The sequence below is a fragment of the Bombina bombina genome, chromosome 2 (assembly GCF_027579735.1).
Source record: "Bombina bombina isolate aBomBom1 chromosome 2, aBomBom1.pri, whole genome shotgun sequence".
Taxonomy (NCBI): Eukaryota; Metazoa; Chordata; class Amphibia; order Anura; family Bombinatoridae; genus Bombina; species Bombina bombina.
This window is the reverse complement of record NC_069500.1, coordinates 639,029,678-639,046,928: the sequence shown is the minus strand read 5'-3', so window position 1 is coordinate 639,046,928 and position 17,251 is coordinate 639,029,678. Positions and strand designations below refer to the sequence as shown.

At 35.4% G+C, this 17,251-nt stretch overlaps 1 protein-coding gene across 1 annotated transcript in view; it reads left to right on the top strand.

The window, feature by feature from the left end:
* Positions 1–17,251, top strand: part of FREM1 (FRAS1 related extracellular matrix 1) — a 379,269-nt gene that overhangs the window by 270,315 nt on the left and 91,703 nt on the right. Inside the window, 2 exon segments of the mRNA XM_053702577.1 lie at positions 12,180–12,309; positions 15,257–15,329. Of these exon segments, the coding sequence (XP_053558552.1) occupies positions 12,180–12,309; positions 15,257–15,329 (203 nt within the window).

Sequence of the window (17,251 nt, the reverse complement as noted above, 5' to 3'; positions counted from 1 at the left end):
TAGAGACGCATTAGCCATCTCAATTGTCTGTCTACATTTTTATTCCCCTTGAACCATTCTCATGCTATAAGCAGATAAACCAAGATTAAATAGTGTTATAAATATATATAGTGTAGTTCGGGGTTAAAGTTCAAAATTTTGTGAAACCATTAAGCCCTATGAGTGCCTCTTCTTTCACTGAATGTGTGTGTGTGTGTGTATATATATATATATATATATATATATATATATATATATATATATATATATATATATATATAACAAAAAATAAAAATAAAAATAATAATAAATATAAAAATGTGGTGCTACACCAATGATCAATTGCACAGAACAACAGTGCTAGCAGTCCCAGAAAATAATATAAACCTTAGTTACAAAAAGAGAAGGATTGAATAAATTATGTATCAATCAAAGAAGGACCAAGGCTGCACAGGGTTCAAAATGCTTTATTACTAAAAAAAACACCAAATCTCTACGTCACCAGTGTCTCTGCATGACGCGTTTCGCCCCTCCCACACCAGGTAAGAGACCGGGGCTTCATCAGATGACTGTGATTATGTTTTCAACAGCGTGCAATTAGCACTCATTGTCTATGATTGGACATTACCATTCACAGATTTCTAGCTATCATTGCAAGTTTTTTCTGGGGCCCCGCCTGCCACACTTCATAATAGTAACCGGTTACTTGAGTTTTTGATACTATATGTGCCATGTAGTTGGTGATTGAGCCTGTTAGAGCAACTCTATATCGCACTTTAAAAGCATACTGCAGTATCATAGTTAGGAGTTCGTTTTTGTTCCTTGTTCTCAGCTCTTTTGTTTTTAGTTGTGGGTTCTTTATTGTTGGGATTTGGGTGGAGCATAGACGTCCCTGTCTAGGGTGCGATTTGGTGTTTTTTTTAGTAATAAAGCATTTTGAACCCTGTGCAGCCTTGGTCCTTCTTTGATTGATACATAATTTATTCAATCCTTCTCTTTTTGTAACATATATATATATATATATATATATATATATATATATATATATATATATATATATATATATATATATATATATATATATATATATATACACACACACACACACAGGTATACCTCGCTAATATATTCACCTTGAACCATTCTCATGTTATGAACAGATAAACCAAGATTGAATTGTGTTTATATATATATATATATATATATATATATATATACATACACAGTATATATATATATATATATACACACATACACACACATACACACATGTATACCTCGCTAATACAGTGGGTTAGGGACTGTAAAGTGAAAACCGCCTTAAAGTGAAACGTTTTATCTTTTTTTTTTTTTACTTACCAGTGTGTTTAAAAAAACTTGAAAACATGTGTGAACTAACATATATTAGGTGAGCAATAGCTCTACGTTTAGTTTAGCACTAGCACAGCACAGTTTACACACCCCTGTTAAAATGTCAGGTTTCTGTGATGTAAAAAAATTAGACAAAGATAAATCATTTCAGAACTTTTTCCACCTTTAAAGGGACATTAAACACTAAATACATGCTAGATAAAATGATACATTCAAAGAAAAGATTAGTGCATGACTAACATGTAGCTGTAATTTTCATTAGTTGTTTAAAAAGTGACAAAATAAGTGTAAATTTTTAGTGTCTATAAAACACTGGGAGCTGCCATGTTGTAACTTGTGTTACCTTCTCTGCTGTGGCCAATTAGAGACAGTTATAAATAGGCCACTAGAGTGTGCAGCCAATGGTTGTGCTGGATTTAACAGTGTTCTGCACTTCCATTTCTAACAGGAACTGAAAAGCTCACAATTTCAGAATGGAATTACAGGCAAAGAGGACAAAATAAATAATTAAAGTATATTGCAGAGCTGTTTTATATATACAATTTATCATTTTATATTACCATCTCAAAGTGTTTAATGTCCCTTTAATGTGACCTATAAACTGTACAACTTGATTGAATAACAAACAAACTTTTAGGTGGAGGGAAGTAAAAATAAAAAAACTAAAATAATATGGTTGCATAAGTGTGCACACCCTCTTATAACTGGAGATGTAGCTGTGTTTAGAATTGAGCAATCACATTCAAAATCATGTTAAATAGGAGTCAGTACACACCTGCCATCATTTAAAATGCCTCTGATTAACCACAAATAAAGTTCAGCTGTTCTAGTAGGTCTTTCCTGACATTTTCTTAGTCGCAACATACAGCAAAAGCCATGGTTCGCAGAGAGCTTCCAAAGCATCAGAGGGATCTCATTGTTAAAAGGTATCAGTCAGGAGAACGGTACAAAATAATTTCCAAGGCATTAGATATACCATGGAACACAGTGAAGATAGTCATCATCAAGTGGAGAAAATATGGCACAACAGTGACATTACCAAGAACTGGACGTCCCTACAAAATTGATGAAAAGATAAGAAGAAAACTGGTCTGGGAGGCTACCAAGAGGCCTACAGCACCATTTAAGGAGCTGCAGGAATATCTGGCAAGTACTGGCTGTGTGGTGCATGTGACAACAATCGCCCATATTCTTCATATGTCTGGACTATGGGGTAGAATGGCAAGACGGAAGCCTTTGCTTACGAGAAAAAACATCCAAGCCCAGCTAAATTTTGCAAAAACATATCTGAAGTCTCCCAAAAGCATGTCACAAAAGGTGTTCTGGTTTGATGAAACCAAGATTAAACTTTTTGGGCATAATTCCAAAAGATATGTTCGGTGCAAAAACAACACTGCATATAACCAAAAGAACACCATACCCACAGTGAAGCATTTTGGTGGCAGCATCATGCTTTGGGTCTGTTTTTCTTTAGCTGGAACTGGGGCCTTAGTCAAGGTAGAGGGAATTATGAACAGTTCCAAATACCAGACAATATTGGCACAAAACCTTCAGAGTTCTGCTAGAAAGCTGAACATGAAGAGGAACTTCATCTTTCAGCATGACAACGGCCCAAAGCATACATCCAAATCAACAAAGTAATGGCTTCACCAGAAGAAGATTAAAGTTTTGGAATGGCCCAGTCAGAGCCCAGACCTGAATCCAATCGAAAATCTGTGGGGGTGATCTTAAGTGGGCTGTGCACAAGAGATGCCCTCACAATCTGATAGATTTGGAGTGCTTTTGCAAAGAAGAGTGGGCAAATCTTGCCAAGTCCTGATGTGCCATGCTGAAAAACTCATACCCAAAAAGACTGAGTGCTGTAATAAAATCAAAGGGTGCTTCAACAAAGTATTAGTTTAAGGGTGTGCACACTTATGCAACCATATTATTTTAGTTTTTTATTTCTACTTCCCTCCACCTAAAAGATTTTAGTTTGTTTTGCAATTGAGTTGTACAGTTTATAGGTCACATTAAAGGTGGAAAAAGTTCTGAAATGATTATTCTTTCTCTAATTTCTTTACATAACAGAAACATGACATTTTAACAGGGGTGTGTGTGTATATATATATATATATATATATCAGCATCAAATGGCTCTCATTTGTATGAAATTTTGAGAGTGTATGGGCTATAAATTGTTATACATTAAAAAAATATATCAAAAAGGTCAAAATATTGTTATTTAAATAATTAGCTCAATTTATCAAGATGCATAAGTATCTTGAAGACCCTGTGGTGCAGGCTTGTTGATGAGACCAAAAGACAGACACTTCCTAACCTATATGCCACCTCAGGGGTGGTGGAGTTAAAACCTCTCAGACTGATTAAACAAGGATGATTGACAAACTCTGCTCTTGATCAATTGGTTGGGTGAGAGAAGGAGGTGGGGCTACAGAAGAATTTGCTTGTGCAATGTTAAATGTGGGCAGGGCCTGCAGCTTGCTTGCCCTAAATGTGAGCTGACAGGTTTTCCTAGGTAGGAAACTTGTTGATAAATGTCACTAATAATCTTGTGCAATGACATCAACTGCAATTAAAAGCAGGGGGTACTTAATAACAAATGCCTTTTTGTGGCAGCAAATATGCAAGTAAGTTCACACTATTAAATAAGTTGCTAGGTCTGTTTTATTCCATATTTTAAATCCCTGTTTTAACTCTCAGTTTTAATTGCATTACAACAGGGCGTTATGGGAGAGTATTAAGATGACCTATATTCAGTTAAGAACAATTGAAATAGCCAGCTAGAAATTACAGACCTGAATTTTACAGCAATTTCTAAAAGAGAAAAATAATGTTCTTATACTGCATACAACTCATACAAACAGAAATCTAATTTGTATTTGGACACAGTGGAACGTTTCTGTGACTATAGTGAGATTTATTTGTGCCTGGTCAGTAAGAAAACACATATTTGTTATCTCCCACAAGAGAAGCTCTGTTATACTGAAATGCCGGGTGCAGAATTGCATCTGCCTGCCTGCTGTGATCAGCACTGTTACACCTGCTAGGAGAGCTGTAGGCACTGCTATTTATCTTTACAGGCATTCTCAGTCAGCGCTGTGACAGCTGGTGTGACAGCACTTCTCAGAGCAGCTTGCTGGTGGAATTATTACCCTTTCTTTTAAATATACTAAAGTGTTGCCAAAAACGGTTCTAGAGCACTTTAGCTGAAAGGTTGTGTCTATAATCGTTTGACATGAATGTTGCTGCAAGAGACAATATCACAAGAGAATGTAGGAATTTAACAGTGACTGCTAGGGAACAATTATCGTCTGTGCCATTATGATCCAGCCCTAGAAATCCAAATGTGAAGGAGCAGTGGGCAACCGGCTAGGGCTTGTCAGCCTATATATGCAAAAATCCTTACTTGTTTGTTTAATTTCTTTGTGCAATCTATTTAAGCTTGTGAGTGTGTCAGTCACTAATCAGAAACATAATTAAACCTTAGTAGGATATTAAACTCAAAAATAAATTCTCCATAACTGGCAATACATGTGTAGTTAGGGTTGCTATGTGTCCAGTTCAGTGTTTTAACAGGCTGTCCTGCAAAATCTATGGAAAAATATGTGACACTTAAATTTACAGGTTTTTTTAAAGCCCCTTAAGTGGCAGCTACATTTTAAAAGCCCCCTATATCAGTATGTATTACAAACATAGCCCAAAAGGAAGTGTAGCCACTGGGATGATATTTCTGTGTTTTACTTGCAGTCAAAGAGGTAACATTGCTGATTTCTATGATTTTAAAGGGAAAGTCTAATCAAAAATAAACTTTCATGATTCAGATACAGAATGTAATTTTAAACAATTTTCCAATTTACTTTTATCACCAATTTTGCTTTGTTCTCTTGGTATTTCTTAGTTGAAAGCTAAACCTAGGAGGTTCATATGCTAATTTCTAAGCCCTTGAAAGCTGCCTCTTCTCTTAGGGAATTTTGACAGTTTTCCACCACTAGAGGGTGTTAGTTCATGTGTGTCATATAGGTAGAGTTCAGGTGAGCCAGCTCTGATTGGCTAAAATGGATGTCTGTCAAAAGAACTGAAATAAGGGGCAGTTTGCAGAGGCTTAGATACAAGGTAATCACAGAGGTAAAAAGTGTATTCATAGAACAGTGTTGGTTCTGCAATAGTAGGGAATGGGTAATAAAGGGATTATCTATCTTTTTAAACAATAAAAATGCTGGTGTAGACTGTCCCTTTAACTGCTCTCTTTGAGAATATATAATAAGCATGGAAGGTATATTCCAGCGATATCTCAAAAAAGGGATGCTAGTTTGGGCTGTTGCTTTGAATCTAGCAGGGTAAAACTAGAATGATATGTTATATTAAATGAACAGCACTCCAATGTTCCTTTGAGATTAGGCTTCTCTGTGAGGCTCTTACACCTTGTTTGATTACAAATATAATTTTAGGAATACGCATTCGGATCCTTTGCGTGCAAGTGCATGATCCAAATGCGGAAGCAAGCAGAAGTTCGTGCCTTGCGTATATCTTCGTAGCCTGATTAATTCTTTTAAAAGATCCTCACAGATCTTAGTGTGGGGATCTTTTATAGGAATCAATCCAGCTATGAAAATATATCTGAAGGGCACGAACCTCTGCTTACTTCCACATTCGGAGCATGCACACACGTGATATTTAAACACTTATTTGTGTTACAATTAAACACGGATTTATTTTTTTTTGGGGGGGGGGGGGTAATTGGAAAATATAGGCATCCGTGTATATAGAGTCAAAGTTTAGATGGAAGCTGAGATATTCTGCTGCACTTTACGATTGTTGTTTTTTTAGCTGGTAACTTCGGTCAGTCTCCCAGCTTCAGTTTGTGACTTTATTAATGCTTTTATTTTAAACCCCTTGACTACTAAAGAAGACTCCAGCACAATACATAGTATCGCATGTAACACTACCTTGATGCCAGACTTTTAAACTGAATAATTTGTGATTAGAAAGTCTGCAATTTTAATGTAAAAAAATACAAGATACCGAAAATAAAAACGTATGACTCTCAATCCAGACATACACAGTACCAGTAACACAAGGGGGAAAATGACAGATTTAGATAAGTTATTGTTCACTATATAATACATCTTTTTTATGTTAATTCCAGTTGAGCAACTTTTTTGTTGCATGCAGACATTATTACATTTTCTTATTTAGTTTACAAGCCAGATAAATGTATCTCACCCCTTAATAAAAAGACAATATAAAGACCAAAAGCTTCACTTAAAGGGACATTCTAGAAATGAAACAGTCATGCAATTTTAAACAGCTTTCCAATTTACTTTTATCATCAAATTTGCTTTGTTTTCTTTGTATTTTTTGTTGAAAGCTAAACCTTGTTAGGCTCATATTTTAATTTCTAAGCCCTTGAATGCCACCTCTTATCACTGTATTTTGACAGTTTTTACAGCTAGACAGTGCTAATTCATATGTATCATATATATATATATATATATATATATATATATATATATATATATATATATATATATATATAATTGTTCTCACTCTTGTGGAGTTATTCATGAGTCAGCACTGATTGGCTAAACTGCAAGCCTGTCAAAAGTACTGAGATAAGGGAGAAGTCTGCAGAGGCTTGGATACAAGGTAATCACAGAGGTAAAAAGTATATTAATATAACTGTGTTGGTTATGCAAAACTGGGGAATGGGTAATAAATCTATCTTTAAAAAAAATAATGATGGAGTAGACTGTCCCTTTAAATGTGCACTATACATTGTGTTATTTATTCCATTGTTTTGTTCTCCTCTTCAGCCAATAAATAGCAGATGCCTACTGAATTCCTTGATACTTTCAATTGAATTTTAACAGCCTTTTCTTAAGCTACTATCATACAAAGATAATGTAAACATATTAAAGGGCTGCAATTCTATATGGATTACAGGATTTGTGTTGTTCAAAATTCACAAAAGTTACTTCCTTACTGTAGTTTTAAATTCTACCACAAGATGTCACAGTTGCCCATAGTTTTTACAGTTTCTGAGTATGCGGACCTGGTAAACTAACCTAAAATAGTGCAGTGCCATATGTTATCAAGTAGAGCCATAGTAAAAACACACAGCTATCTATTGTAACACACACTCTCACATATGCACATATAACAGTGTAAGGTAATGCTTCAGTAAGTTTGGATTTTGTTTTTATTCATTCTAGTTCGGGCAAAGCATATAGCTTATTTTCAATGTACTGTACATTATGTTTTCAAAGTATCAGTAATTTCTAGTCTAATCTGCTGTAGTGTAAAACATTTACAACTTTCTACAAACACAGATACAGACAGTGGTAGCCAACCTGCCTGGGACTTTTTACCTGCACAGCTCTCTAGGGTTTTAAGGAAAACACTCCCAAACCAATGTCAAATTTACTTGTAGTTTTTAGCAACTTAATTAAAGAAAATGTTTTCAGCTTATAGTCCAAAGTATAGCAAAAGTCTCTTTAAACACTGGCCCATAGCAGTCTCTTCACACAAGTACTTTCCATTACCAACAATAACCCCCCATACTGACTTACAAGACCTTTATAGCCTCAGAACACTCCAGGTGAGCTTAATCAGACTCATTCACAGAAGGACCCAGTAAAACCTGGACTAGATCCTTTACACATCTATCATCTATCTATCTATCTATCTATCTATCTATCTATCTATCTATCTATCTATCTATCTATCAATCATCTATCTATCTATCTATCTATCTATCTATCTATCTATCTATATGTGGTAGGAAAATGGTACATTCAAACAAATTACTTTTGCTTAGGCAAAGAGCTATTTAATGATTTTTCTTCCACTTTAAAAACCATTTGCCTAAACTAGTAATCAAGCAAATTAAATTAGCTGTGCACAATTTTAACAGGTTGTAAAGGCAAGGCCTGGGAAAGTGGCCCCCACTTGCCAATAAACTCCCAGGCACCTCGGAAAAGTGGCAACTGATCACCAAAACACATGCAAGCACCCTGGGAAAGTGCCCCCTGCCTGCTACCAGGCACCCCAGGAAAGTGGCCCCTGTAGGTGTTTAGGCAATGCTTGCAGGGGCTTAGAAACCAGTAATCTTTAAGGCAAACAAGTATATTAAAGGGACATGAAACACAACATTTTTCTTTCATGATTTAGGTAGAACATACAATTTTAAACAACTTTCCAGTTTACTTCTATTATCAAATGTGCTTCATTCTCTTAGTATAATTTGTTGAAGGAGCAGCAATGCACTACTGGTTTCTAACTGAACACATGGGTGAGCCAATGACAATTGGTATATATATATATATATATATATATATATACAGCCACCAATCAGCAGCTAGAACCTAGGTTCTTTGCTGCTCCCAAGCTTACCTAGATAAACTTTTCAGCAAAGGATAACATGAGATGGAAGCAAATTAAATAATAGAAGTAAATTAGAAAGTTTTTTAAATTTGTATGCTCTATCTAAATCATGCATTTCTAATTATGACTTTACAATCCCTTTAATATAACAGTGTTGGTTATGTAAGGTTGTAGAATGGTTAATAAGGGGATTATCCATTGTTTTAAAAAAAAAAAGAAGTCTACTTGATTCTCCCTTTCAGCATTTATTATTTTGTTTATAAAGAAAAAAAAAGTGTTTTCCTGTTGGTTTGTGTTATTTAAAGGACCACTAAACTCAGTAGAATAGCATAATCAGTAAATGCATAATAAAAAGACAATGCAACAGCACTTAGTTTGAATTTCAAATGAGTAGTAGATTTCATTCTGACAAATTTTAAAGTTTGTTCTATAGTCCCTCCCACTGCATCATGTGACAATCATCAGCCAATCACAAAATGCACATATACATATATTTTGTGAATCTTGCACATGCTCAATAGTGCCTCAGAAAGTGTTTATAAAGATTGTGTACATTTAGATAATGGATGTGAATTGGAAAGTTGTTTAAAATTGTGTGCTCTCTCTTATTCATGAAAGTTTAATTTTGACTTGTGTCCCTTTAAACTATTTCCTTATTTCACTTTATTATTATGTATCGGGGGTGGGGGGTTCAATGTAAGTTCTATATATTGAAATAAAATTATTTTTTACAGATGAAAAAGCCTTTGTTAATTAAACGAGAGTGAGTTCTAAATCTTGAAATGAAATCTTTTTGTCAACCTGAACTAACTATAAATGCATGCCATAGAATCTAACCCTGAGAAATTGTACTCAGGCCACTATATTGCTGCAGTATAGAAAAAGAATTAGCAAATAGGTTGCTCTGCTCATATCGGTAAAAAAAAGGTGTGAAAATGTATTAATAAAATTGAACAAATAACCATGTATTCTGTAATGTGCGTTTAATGTTCTATCCCCTGTCTAATATCCCTTTAATGATCATCAATGTACATTTAATATTTTTGCCCTATTGGTAAACAGGGACAACTTTTTCATGATCCCTGTAGCAGGGGGCACTTTCCTAAGAAGCCAGGGCACGTATTTGGGGCAGGGACCATGTTCACGTAGTGCAGAGGCCACTTTCCCAGGTGAGAAGGGGCCACTTTCCTTACATATTATCGAGCAGGGGCCACTTTCCCTGGTTGTCTCTGGGTGCCTACTGACAAGCAGTTGTCACTTTCCAGGGGTGCCTGGGCACCTATTGGCAAGCAGGGGCCACTTTCCCAGGGTGCTTGCGAATGTATTGGCAATAAGGAGCCACTTTCACAAGCCTTCCTTGAGGGTTCCTAGGCTGCTATCGACAAGCAGAGGATACATTCCTGTGGTGCCTGGAAGCCTTGCTTCTGGGTTTGAGTGTTTATGTAGACTTGTTCCATATATCTTACTAAAAACATATCTGAAATTCATAATAACCTGATTACTATGAATTAATATTAGTTTGCAATAAAACTTTTTCGGTAAGATTATAAGCTCTATTAACCCCTTAAGGACCAAGGTTTTCCCTAGTTTCTGTTCTTAAATGACACAGGTAATTTTGGCATTTCTGCTAACTATTCAGATTTCACCCTAATTATCCGATCTATTGTTAAATGCACACATAGATATTATACACCATTTTTTACCAGACAAATATTCCTTACTTATGATACCCTATATTGGTTTATCAAAAAAACAAAAAATAGGAATTTAAAGGGACAGTCTACTCCAGATTCTTTATTGTTTTAAAAGATAGATAATCCCTTTATTACCCATTCCCCAGTTTTGCATAATAAACAGGGTTATATTAATACACTTTTTACCTCTGTGATTACCTTGTATCTAAGCCTCTGCAGACTGCACCCTTATTTCAGTTCTTTTGAAACACTTGCATTTTAGCCAGTCAGTGCCTTCTCATAAGTAACTCCATGGGTGTGAGCACAATGTTATCTACATGGCACATAAAGCTGAACCAACACCCTTTAGCTGTAAAAAAGGTCAAATTCTGTCTCAGTGACCACATGACTATGGACCACTTTTTTGAGCATCACTGAACAGCCTCACTTCTGAGGCATCCAGTGATTGGTCACTGAGCCTGATACCAGCATGCATTGCAGCAGGCTGCTTTTAAAGTATACAATCACTGTGACTGGGAGATTGTGTGATGCACAAGTAGATTGTCTTAACAGCACTGGTTCTCACTAAAATGTGAAACTGCATGGAAAAAACTTGATTTCATTGCACACTTGACACAATTCACATTTTTTAAGCTTTTTTGGTTAAATTAAGAGGTGTTTGTAAAGAAGTTAAAGCATACCTCCCAACCATTGCAGATCCTGCGGGATTATCATGAGTTAGTAGGTAGGGATGGGCGAATGTTTGTACAACATTAGAAAAATGAATTAAATTTTAACACATTTGTTCATTTCAAATTTGAAATGTTTGTACAACATTCTAACATTCGTTTAATGTAATAGTATTTCTAATGCTTTCTTTAAATGTAATATTCAATTAAAAATTTTCTAATAATTTGATTTGAATTATGCAATATTCGAGTTCGAAAAATTAGAATTTATATATTTGTAATAGTATTTCTAATGTTTTCTTTAAATGTAATATTCAAATTATTCAATATTCAAAATAGTAACATTCAAATTGATATATTGGTATCTTTTATGTATCAATTTACTAAATTCCCTACCACATGAACTATTGAACTTCTGAATGGTATTGGTTACCATTTCGATCTAATTATGAACATTCAAATTTGAAAGTGACATTTGAAAACTGTAAATAGCATTTGATTATAAATTTTTAAGAACATTCTTATTGACATTCGATTATGTAAATCGATTTTGTACAATAACATTCATTGTAACATTCTAATTTAAATATAAACACATTCGCCCATCCCTATTGGTAGGGCAAATGCCCTATTTCTTAGGGACTACCCCAGCTCTGCACAAGACAAAGCTGAATCAGACTGGCCCCGCCCACTAAATGTCACAATCCTAAACACGGTATGCCAGTTATACCCACCCCTCCTGAAGCGGCCCAGTCACTAAAACACAAGTGGGACTCAGTTCATAAGTCCCCTAACCTCCCTGTCCTGGAAAGCATAAGGGAAATTTTGCTGAAATTGCTGCGTGAGAACTTTGGCATTAATGCTAGTTTTTGCTATTTATTTATAAATGTGCTCATTATATTTTAGTTTGTTCAATTAGAGTAAAAGGTTCACTGTTATTATTACACATCAATACTTTGGAGATCCTTTGTAGCTTGCCTCTGGGCCTGCATGTGTTCAGAAGATTACCTATACCAGTGTCTCAGAGCCTTTATGCTACCTGCACTAATTACTTCACTTAGGGCCTTTTCATTTTTCACAGCTTGGAACTGAAATGGTCTCAGATTGAAATGCGGCAGACCATGTATGAGGTGTGTGAAACTGACAGAATGGTGTCTTTGAAGATCACAAGACAAGGTTTCCCTGTGGACTCTGCATTTATTTCACTGAAGGTAACATGCGCTGCAAGCTTTGGTTTTGACTGAAACTTCCTTTTGCAAAATGTCTACCTTTAGAATTGAGTCTTGCTTCATTTGAAACATTAAACGATATTAAATAACTGTGAACATTTTAACTATATTTAATAAAGCCATATTTACATAATTATCACATAAATTACAATCCATCTAAATCTATATTTAAAAAAAAATAATAATTTACTTAAAGGGATATGAAACCTAAACTTCATCTTTCATGATTTAGATAGAACATACAATTTAGAAATATTTTCCCACCTTATATCTATTATCAGATTATATTTGAATTATTTGATCTCTTGGTATCCTCTGTTGAAAATAAGGTAGGTAGGCTCAGGAGCATGCACATATCTGCAGCTCTATATAACAGAGCAGTTTTTGCAAGAATACTTTTGACAATGTTATACAGTTGCAAGAGCACTAGATGGCAGCAAACACTGCTGCCATCTAGTGCTTTAGAGTGACCACATACATATGCTGTTCAACAAAGAATACCATAAGTAAGCAAATTTGATAATAGAATGAGCTTAAAGGGACATGCCACCCACATTTTTTCTTTTATGATTTAGAAAGAGAATGCAATTTTAAACATGTTTCTAATTTACTTATATTCTCTTATTTGTTTTATTCTCTTGATATTCTTTGATGAAAATCATACCTAGATATGCTCACTAGCTGCTGATTGGTTGCTGCACATAGAAGCCTTGTGTGATTGGCTCACCATGTGCATTGCTTTTTCTTCAACTAAGGATATTTAAAAAATGAAGCAAAATAAATAATGGAAGTAAATTGTAATGTTGTTTACATTTCGATTCTCTATCTGAATCATGAAAGAAAGATTTTGGGTTTAGTGGCCCTTTAAATTAAATTAACAAACACACAAGCGAGAGCGCCTTATTTAAAACCAAATAAGAATGTTCATTTTTTAATTATTGAGACCATGTTCTAGGCTGCTATCTTGCTCAAAAAGAAAGTTTAAAATAATAGGTACAGACAGTGCCAATAACAGTGGTATTTAAATATAATAGCTTATTAAAATATTAAAATCACAAAATTAACATGTGACGAAAAAGCTGTCTGTTATAATAAATTTGCCTAAAACATATATAAAAGCAATGTTTGTAAAAGAATGATCAAACCGCTTGCCTGGCCAAGTCTGTGTAATCCTCACAACGCGTTTGAATACACCTGAGGAATGGGGGGGGGGGCCTGAAATGCGTTGAGGATTATAAGGACCTGGCCAGGCAAGTGGTTTGATTATTCTTATCCAAACATTGCTTTTGTATATGCTTTAGACAAATATGATATAACAGACTGCTTTTTGTCACGTTTATTAAAATATTAAAACCACAAAATAATGTTTACAATTTCATTAACTATTATATTTAAATACCACTGTTATTGGCACTGTCTATACCTGATTATTTTAGAAGCACATTGAAACTTTTTTTTTGTCTAAATCACAAAATAAAAATGCTACGTTTTATGTACGTTTAGGACTCCATGTACTAAGCAGTCAGCGAGCTACCCGCAACAAATCTCGCGTCAAAACTCGCAAACTGATATGTACAAAGCCGTCAATTATGTTAAAACTCGCATCTTTAAAATTGCGAGCGTACTTATCCGCCAAACCTCGCTGCCTCTCCATTTTTTACTGTAATTAGACACATTTGACCACCAACTCGCCAAAAACGAATGTACTAAAAAATCTATTTGTCCGCTCGCGTCAATCTCCGCCCCCACCTCGTGGTACAAAACAATAGGAAAGTCACTCTAGACGCCAGTCTAGACATATATAAAAGGCAGTAATATCAGCATTGTACTTACATTGTTCATTCATATGCGACATAAATGATTACAGTATTTGGGGCCTAAATGGCTTGTACAATCCCTTATACATATATGCGACATAAATGATTACAGTATTTAGGGCCTAAATGGCCTATATAGATTCAGATACTGAAGCGTAAGAAGTCAGATAATGTTATTTTAAAGAAATATATATTGGAGACAATGACCTATCATAATTTAAAAAAAAAAAAACATTTGCGTCAATTATGTTGTACATTTACCTCTTAAATCACTGTCACAATCATCCGTTATGCCAGTGATGATCTCTGGTCCCAGACGCTGAACAAGCTTCTGCTCATAATCATTGAGGTCTGCCACATATGCTGGTCCACCTCCGGTAGCACGTGCCGAATTTTTTTCTCTGGCCAATTTAGCTTTGGCGAAACGTTTAATGTCGTTGTAACGCTTCTTCAGCTGATCGACATCCTTTTTTCCTGGACCCTGGGCACTAACAGCGTCGCTGATCCTTTGCCAGATCTGCTTCCTCCTAGAAAAATTTGTCTGTTTGACACGACATCCAAACAAATAATCATAAGAGTCAATAATCATGTCAATCAAAACGACGTTTTGCTGATGAGAAAAGTGAGGATTCTTGGATTTTGAAGCGGTTTCAGATCCAGATGAAGCCATATCGAATTTGTAAATAAAGATCACAAAAAAGAGCGCTCTGTAATTACTCTCCAAAAATTTTGGAACAATAATAAAGTTGTTTAGAAAAGTTGTACATTTATAGGAGCAAAATTCTATTCCCGCGACTGCTATGACGTTCATGACACCTTACATGTTACGTGTTAACAATTGGCCAGACAATTCAACTGAAAGTTAAGTACATCAGCTTAGTCGCGGCGAGCGAGGCGTCAAATTTATCAATATTCCGCCACTGCTATTTATTGTGGGATTATTAGTACATAGCAACAGCGGACACCATTTCGCCCGCGGCGATTAACGGCGAGTTTAGCCGCGTCTAAAATGACGGATGAATTGACGGCTTAGTACATGGAGCCCTTAATAGTTAAAAATGAGTATGTTCACCATAATGTGTAATATTTTTTTTTTCTCCTTCATCTTTAAGGTAAATGAAGTAAATGCTATGAATGGCAAGGACTTCTCATTAAGTTCTTCTAGACTTATACAGTTTGATCCAGGTAAAGTTTTACATTTTGGTTGTATGTAGTATACCTGGGTTTTAGAAATGTTATATGTAGAATGCTTGCAACTTGTGATATTCAGTTTGTTACCTTGTAAATCAATTCATTGTTTCTTGACAGAATTAATGTTGACAGTGTTTCACTTTTCCCACATGCCACTTTATAAATATTTTTTCTCATCAGAATTTATTAAAATGTGCAAATAAACTACTTAAGTAGATACAGAAAGACAAATAGATAGGGCTACATTACAAGTGGAGCAATTTCATTTTAGAGCTGTTGAGCGATAGTTTGCTTGGTTGCAATATCTATTAAAAGTATAGGGCACACCAAAGGGATGTTGGCCGCGCTAAACCTTCTCTGGTAAATCTGTTTTACCAGGCACTTGTAATATCAATTTGTGTGCAAATTTTAGCACGGTTCAGCGATATTTATTTCGCACCCTGCACTATTAGTAGTGCTCCACTTGTAATGTGGTCCATAAATAGATATAGATATGATTATAAAAATTATTTTGATAATGTCATAAAGGATACAAAATTAAAGTGGAAATAGTTGCCTCCTTTATATCATGAAGTACAACCCTACTGCTTCCCAAATGTGAATTTACATTAAAGGGATAGAAAGGTCAAAATTGAAATGTATACGGGAGCATTTCAATATGAAATAGAAGCATTTTGCAATATACTTCCATTAGCAAAAATAAGTCTAGTAAAAGTTATTACTGTTTTTCTGAGGCATATGTACATATCCTGTGAAAGACCTGTGCACCAGTATTTAAACACCACGCTTGCTCAGAGAGCTGAAAGTAGTGTGTATTGCTTAAATTTGTGTCATACAAGCTACTGCTGACCTTCTGAGAAGGTCTGGTGTTTGAATACCGGTGCACAGGCCCTAACAGGATATGTGCATATGCCTCAGAAAACCAGTAATAATTTTCACTACAAGTATTTTTGCTAATGTAAGTATATTGCTAAAAGCTACCGTTTCAAATTGAAAAGCAACTATAAACATTTCATTTTTTACCTTTCTATCCCTTTAACTGTGTTAAACTGAAATAAGAATACTAAATCCTCACACTGTGCCTAAAAATACCTCAAAAATGGCTGATTTGGAAGGGGAAAAAAAGGGAAAACATTTGTTTCTTCTATAAGATACGATGAGTCCACGGATTCACCCTTTACTTGTGGGATATTATCCTCCTGCTAACAGGAAGTGGCAAAGAGCACCACAGCAGAGCGGTCTATATAGCTCCTCACTTGACTCCACCCCCCAGTCATTCTCTTTGCCTACTCTAAGTACTAGGAAGGGTAAAGTGAAAGAGGTGATAAAATGCTAGTTTTTTTTTTCTTCAAGCAAGAGTTTTTTATTTTAAATGGTACCGGTGTGTACTATTTTCCCTCAGGCAGCAGATGGATGAAGACTTCTGCCTGGAGACTGATGATCTTAGCAGTTGTCACTAAGATCCAGAGCAGTTCCCACAGAATGGCTGAGGAGTATTTAAGAAACTTCAGTGTGAGGAACGTTTTTCATGCTATAAGCAGTGAGGTATGTTCAGTCATTCTGGAGAGACTGTGGTATTTCAGAATTGGCTGACAGTATCCCCATGAGGGAAAGGGTAAGCAGTAATCCTAAAATATATAGAGGGGTATTACTGAGCTTGCATATATGGGCTAAGAAAAAATGGTTGACACTGAGGTTTGAATGTTTGTGGGCAAACGTTTACATAACTGGGAGTGCTGATAACGTTTTTATGTGAGACGTTTTTCATGCTTATTGAGAGGGTACACATGGCTTTCTTTTTGGGTTTATGAACCCACATGGCTAGTTTTTAGACCGGTCTGGTGCGGTTCATTTGGTCTGAGAGACATTGAGTGAGATGGGCGGGGCCTATTTTCGCGCCTCAGTTACGCAGTTGT